Source organism: Carlito syrichta, unplaced genomic scaffold (assembly GCF_000164805.1).
Source record: "Carlito syrichta isolate Samal-C Ts95f unplaced genomic scaffold, Tarsius_syrichta-2.0.1 Scaffold306712, whole genome shotgun sequence".
Taxonomy (NCBI): Eukaryota; Metazoa; Chordata; class Mammalia; order Primates; family Tarsiidae; genus Carlito; species Carlito syrichta.
In genome coordinates this window covers 195-6,431 of record NW_007250808.1, presented here as the reverse complement: position 1 = coordinate 6,431, position 6,237 = coordinate 195, and the positions used below count along the sequence as shown (strand labels likewise).

The following is a 6,237-nucleotide window of genomic DNA, read 5'->3' as shown; positions in this document are numbered from 1 at the left end:
CTTTGAGTTCAGGATTCTCTTTCTCAGAAAGTGAGGCAGGCCTCTCCCAGAAGCTTCCATTCAGAGTCCATCTGAAATTTAACCCGGTCAGTGCCAAGGTCAGACTTATGGGGAACCTACGAAAACCCTTTCCAGATGGTAAATGGGTGTGGCCTCCCTCCCTTGGTAGGAACTTACTTGCCAGTGAAGCAGGGAGATCAGGCTTCAATTCCCTGAGCCTAGTTGGAACCACTGTTTTGGCTGGTACAGCAACACCCAGGCACATGTGTGGGCAGCTCTGGAAATACTTTTTGAGAATGTTCTCCGTAAGAACTTGGTCTTACCCTTGGGCTTTGTCTCCAGCCTCCGGGCCACAGATACAGCAGAGCAATTCTGGCACTCTGGCCCCGAGTAGGCTTCGTGGAGAAAGCACAGTTTCTGTCACACATCCTCTCCTCAAGTTGGCCAGGAATATCCACTTCGTGAGAGCATGATATAGGTGGAGTCTGGGGACTGACATGACTTGTGGAAGTCAGGCCGCATGGCTTCCACATGGTCTCTGGGGCATTCTTCAGCACAGCACCATCAGCCCCTATGACTGCAGGCTAAGGATGGAGCCCGTCTGTGTGGGACTAACTGTCGGTGAGTTGTTAAGACAGAGCAGTGCCAGGTAGGATCATCTTCACCCCAGAACTTGGACCGACCTCCTAGCAGTTGTCGTCTCAGCTTCTGCTCAGAATAATGACCCCTTGGAACAGCAAATGGAAGTCCCTCTGAAAATGAAGCGCCTGGCTGGCTCAGGCTCCACCTGCATGGCCACGGTCAGTGGTAGGGGACAGAGGAGCAGGCCTCTCCTTCCCCTCTGGAACTGTCGCTCATGCTCCCAGTACCTCACAGGCTGCAGAAGCACCCTGAAAGTGTCACTGCTTCCAGACCCAAACAGAAGCCCTCTTTCATCATTGTTTAATCTCCGCTGTGTCTCCCCACCTTTTTGGTATTTCATTTATACCCAACTCTCCTTTTTCTCTTGAGAGAAAATGTTAAACCAAAGTGGTTCAACCCACTGGCCCATTTTCTCATCTTGTTCACAATCACACCACAATACTGTGTTAAAAGTCTCGATAAAATCAAAGTATATAGGGAATTATGTAGTCCCCAGGCTAGAAAATTCATTTACAAAGCAGAAACATAGCCTAGGCAACACAATGAGACCCTGTCTCTACAAAAAAACTAAAAAAATTAGCCAGCTGTGGAGGCATGTGCCTGCAGCTTCAGCTACCCAGATCTGAGGCGGGGGATCGCCTGAGCCGAGGAGGTTGAGTCTGTGGTGAGCCTTGAGCATGTCACTGCACTCCAACCTGGGTGACAAACAACAAAAAAAGGCAGAAAAAGCCGGGCTCGGTGGCTCAGCCTGTAATCCCGCGCCTTTGGGAGGCTGAGGTGAGTGGATTGCCTGAACCTGTGGGTTCGAGACCCACCTGGGCAGTGAGACCTCATCTCTACAATAAATCAAAAAATCAGCCGGGCGTGGTAGCGCGCGCCTGTAGTTCCAGCTACTCGGAAGGCTGAGGCGGAAGGATCGCTGGAGCCCGGCAGGTTGAGGCTGCGGTGGCCGGGAGCGGCCACTGAACTCCAGTCTGGGTGACAGAGTAAGACTCCAACTCAAAAAAGAAAAGGCAGAAAAAAGGTACTGTGAGAAACTCTATGTGATAAGTACTTAAGGACTGTATTTAGGTGCCTACAAGCACTTGGGGGATAAGTTAAATTGCACTGCTGAACTGCAAAAGCAACAGTGGGTCAGAGCACAAGAATGCACGTTTCAATGCCCAAGTAGCAAACTTCCATAGCAGCTGGTCTAAAGAATGCATCCCTCAGCCTTGGAAGAGCAGGAAAAAAAGAGTCACAGAAGCAAGTTGGTAATACTCATCCCAATGCTGTTCAGAAAAGGTGGAGCTTTATCCAATGAGCTTTGAGCTTTCCAACCGAGAAGAAACACTCTTTTAGCTTGAGGCTACTAGACAATAAATTTATCACTTCATGCAACTTGCCTTGTTCTGAGACCACGCATTGAACATCTGACTCCCACGCACGTGATTTCAGAATGCCGGTGATGTTGAAAGCAGTCAGTCCCTGCAACTATGATTTCACATGGCAAATAAAAAACGTGGACGCAGACTACATTTTGACACCAACTGGGTGCCCAGCAATTCAACTCAATCCAGTTCTGACACCATCTATCCAGAGTTGGTGCGAGATCATGCCAACTAAAGGTGCTCATAGTCCCACAAGCCTGCCTCCAGGTTAGGTGCTAGTTGCAAGTCCTTGGGCCACCTGTACTTCTGAGCAAAGGGCTAGAAATCTGAGGGTCCCATGACGCCCTCCAAGGGTTTGAAAATTTGCTAGAACAGCTCACAGAACCCAGGAAAATATTTTATTAAACGTCCTGTTTATCACAAAGGCTACACCTCAGGGACAGCTGAAGGGGAGAGACACATGGGGCCAGGGGTGAAGGGGAGAGGGGCAGCCTCCATGCCCTCTCTGGGTTCCTCTGTGTTCACCAACCCAGGTATTTGGGTTTGGTTTTTTGTTTTTTTGTTTTTTTTTAACAGAGATTCCATTACCTAAGCATGGTGGATTACATTACTGGCCATTGGAGATTGAACTCAACTCAAGCCCTTCTTTTCCTGGTGGTCAAGGAGGTGGGACTGAGAGTTCCAACCGTCTAATGCCATGGTTGGTTCCTCTGGCTAAAAGTGCCCATCCTGAAGCTATTTGGAGGCCCAGCAACAGTCACCCCAGTAGAATGAACTCAGGTATGGTTACAAGGGACTCATTGTGAGTAACAAAAGATGCTTCCATCACTCAAGACAAAGAACAAGTATCTATTATGTGACTAACAGCAATCTTCAAATTAAGATTGGGATCCTCACACCTCCAGAACACAAATGCTCTCCAAAAGGACTCAAGTTCTAGGGCGACCAATTGTCTCAGTTTATCTGAGACCGTCTTGGCTTAGCACCGTGAGTCCTGCATCTAGGAAACACTCCAGTTCCTACAGCAGGCCTCAACTCCCACATTCTCGCCTTCCTAAAACTGAGACGCCTGAAATCTTGCCTGGTTCTCCTTTCCCACTACCCACTCTTTCAGATGTGTCCCTTTCTCAATTTATACAAGCCATATCTCATTCTCTTTCCTAATCTTATTATGATGAACTGCCCTGGAGAGAAAAAGCCTTCCAGGAACCAAAAAGAGAAAATTAGAAATACTGGGTTAGATTTACCCAGTGCTCTTAGAGGCCAAGACGGAACGACTGCTTGAGGTCAGGAGCTCAAGACTGGCATGGGCTGTGTAATGAGACTTCCTCTCTACAAAAAAAAAAAAAAAAATCTAGATTTCCTGTGTTAACAGCAATCCTACTACTAGGTATCAACACCTACTCAAGAAGAATGAAAAAACATGTCCAGACAAAACTTGTACGAGAATGTTCACAGAGTATTATCCATAATTGCCAAAAAGTAGAAAGAACTAAAATGTCCATCTATTAATGGATGAACAAAAGTACGGCATATCAAATTTTTAATCGTCTAGCAACTAATGAATAAACAAAACATGACATAGCCATACAAATAAATATTATTCAGCAATAAAAAGGAATAAGGTGGTGACAATGCTACAACATGAATGAAGCTTGCAAACACACTAAGTAAAAGAAGTCAGATACCAAGGGCCACATGTTACATGAGTCCACGTATGTGCAATGTCTACATCCAAACCCACAGAAACAGAAAGTAGACTTGTGGTTTTCTAGTCCTGACTCAGGGGTTCCACGAGCATGCTGGCTTCCAGCCACTCTGCTTCCTCCGACCCCGTGTAGTCCCTGATGCTGATGTCCTCTAGCTCAGCTTGGCCCTGGGCTTAGGTTTACTGCGCCCAGCAGCAGTGGCAGAAGTGGGGTCAGCTTGTAGAAAACTCTGGAGACTGGGAGCTTGTCCAAGGGGCGATGTTGCCACCCCAATGGGAGCTAGGGACCCCGTGCCCTGAGGGGCTGGGGAGTGACTGCCAGTGGGAACAGGGTTTCTTTCTGGGGGACAAAAGTGTTCTGAAACAAGACTGTGGTGGTGGAGGCACCGCCCTGTAAGTTACCAGAACACACTAAACCGTACACTTTAAATGGGTGAGTTGTATGGTCTGTGAATTACATGCCAATAAAGCTACTAGTAGTTATTAAAATGTATAATAAACATGGGGGGAAGGTGGGGCACACGAGGTCAGCCCTGACAGGTTCTGTGGTTGGAGGAGGGGTGGGGCTGGCCCAAAGGGGAAACTGAGTGCACTGGAGAATTCTCCCTGCTTCCCGGGTGTTCGGATGACCTCTGAAAGAAGGCCCCAGCGCCTTGAGTTCTATGAGGTCAGCACGTGTTCTGTGACACACACACTTGATGCCAGGGAGAACTGCCCTCAGGGCACGGGGCCCCCAGCTCCTGTGGGGGCAGCAACACCACCCCTTGGACAAGTTCCCAGTCTTCTGAAACTGCTGCTGGGGGCAGTAAGCCCTCTCAGCCAGGGCCAGGCTGAGATAGAGGACATCAGCATTAGGGGCCAAAAGGGTCGGGGAACCAGAGTGGCTGGAAGCTAGCATGCTCGTGGGAGCCCTGAGTCAGGACTAGGAGAGCAAAACCTTGCATATGGCTGAAGACAAACTGAGGGTCAGAGGGCAACGGGGTCAGCGAGGTGACAGTGACAGATGCAGGGACAGAGGATGTACGTCCCTTGCTAGATGACTGCTCCTCTCACCCCAAGTCCCCTCATCGCTGAAGTGAACCAGCCCATAGGACTCTCCTGGGTGAGCTCCTGCACCAGAGCACCACACTTTGCCGTCCTTCCCGGCCAAGACTCCCTTGTCCCAACCTCCCTCCCTCCCCGGTCCTCTCCTCTCTCCTCTCCACTTCTCACTGGAGGCATGTGGTCAGCTCTTCCCACCCCACAGTGACATGGATTCAAGGTCTTGGTGAGCCAGCCTGGAGCTTCCGGCACGAGGCAGAGCCAGGAGTGGACAGACTGGAAGCACCTCGGGCCCTCTCTCCTCTGAAGGTCTGCAGGCTCTGCCTCCCCGCCCCACGCAAGGGATCGCTGCCTTCAGCTCCCAGAGGAAGCTTGGACTCCGCATCCCACACCGCCCTCATCCATGGCTGACTGCGAAGAAGTGAGAAGCCAAGCTTAGGCCCAGCTCCTGCCTGGCGCCCAGACCCTGGTGCTGCGGGACTGGCGTCCCCTGGGCCCGTGCCCACATTGCACCGACACGGGCTGGAGCCACATTTTGTGCACGGACGGTGACCTGTGTTTCTCAGGCGCAGCCGGTCTCGGAGACTGGTCCTGACGCTGCTGGGTCTCCGGTCGTGCTGCCCCAGCCCCTTCTGGGTTCGTGGCAATGTTGCCTCAGGACAAAAGCCAGGCGCCGCAGGACCCAGTGCCCGCCGGGTGCCCCCCTCGGGGCCTCTCGCCACTCACGGGCTCCTCGGCCCCGGGCCTCCAGCCCCTGCCCACCTCCCGCCCACCTGTCTCCTCTCCCACTCCGCCCCCCTTCCTCTTCCCCACTTCTCCCCGCTCTCCCGGCTTCCAGTTCTGCTCTTCTGACTCCAACTCGGACTCCGCCCCGCGCCCCTGCTCCTCCTCTCCCGCGACCTCCCCCGCCCTCTTCCACCAGAACCACCTCTCCCTCTCCCCACCACGGTCCTCCTCGCCCCCTAGCCGCTGTCTGTGCCCCAGCCCACCCTCGCGGCAGGCGTGGCGCTGGCAGCAGCACCCGGACCCCGCGCGCCCTGGGGCGGCGGGGAGGTGCGCGGCCAGCGAGAGGGGCCCCGTGGAGCTCGGGGACCCGGGGGCCCTGGCCCAGGCCCTGGCGGCCCGCCTGGGCTGCCGCAGCATCGCCCGCGACCTGCGGCTGCTGCTGCTGCATCGCTTGTCTCTCGGAGAACTTTGCATGTACCCGAACTAGAATCACCAGGTATAGATAGATAGTCACAGAATAGAAAAACAGTACAAAACAAAAACAAAAACACAGGATCTAATGATATGAATCTCTAATAGATTCACTTAAGGTTAAGGATAGAAGTGGGTTGAGAGTGAAATGATAGAATAAGAGATTCCAAGCAAATAGAAAACCAGAAGAGAACTTATATTGTTATAATAATATTCAACATAATAGACTTTAATTCTAAAATTGTTTACAAAAGACAGAAAAGGGACTTGTACATACTA

The 6,237-nt window shown here is 51.6% G+C and overlaps 1 protein-coding gene across 1 annotated transcript; it reads left to right on the top strand.

The window, feature by feature from the left end:
- Nucleotides 1–5,407: 5,407 nt before the first annotated feature.
- On the top strand, nt 5,408–5,974 carry PRR30 (proline rich 30). The gene has a single exon (XM_008063290.2). It carries the CDS (start codon nt 5,408–5,410, stop codon nt 5,972–5,974), a length of 567 nt encoding a protein of 188 aa, XP_008061481.2.
- The last annotated feature ends 263 nt before the right edge of the window (nt 5,975–6,237 follow it).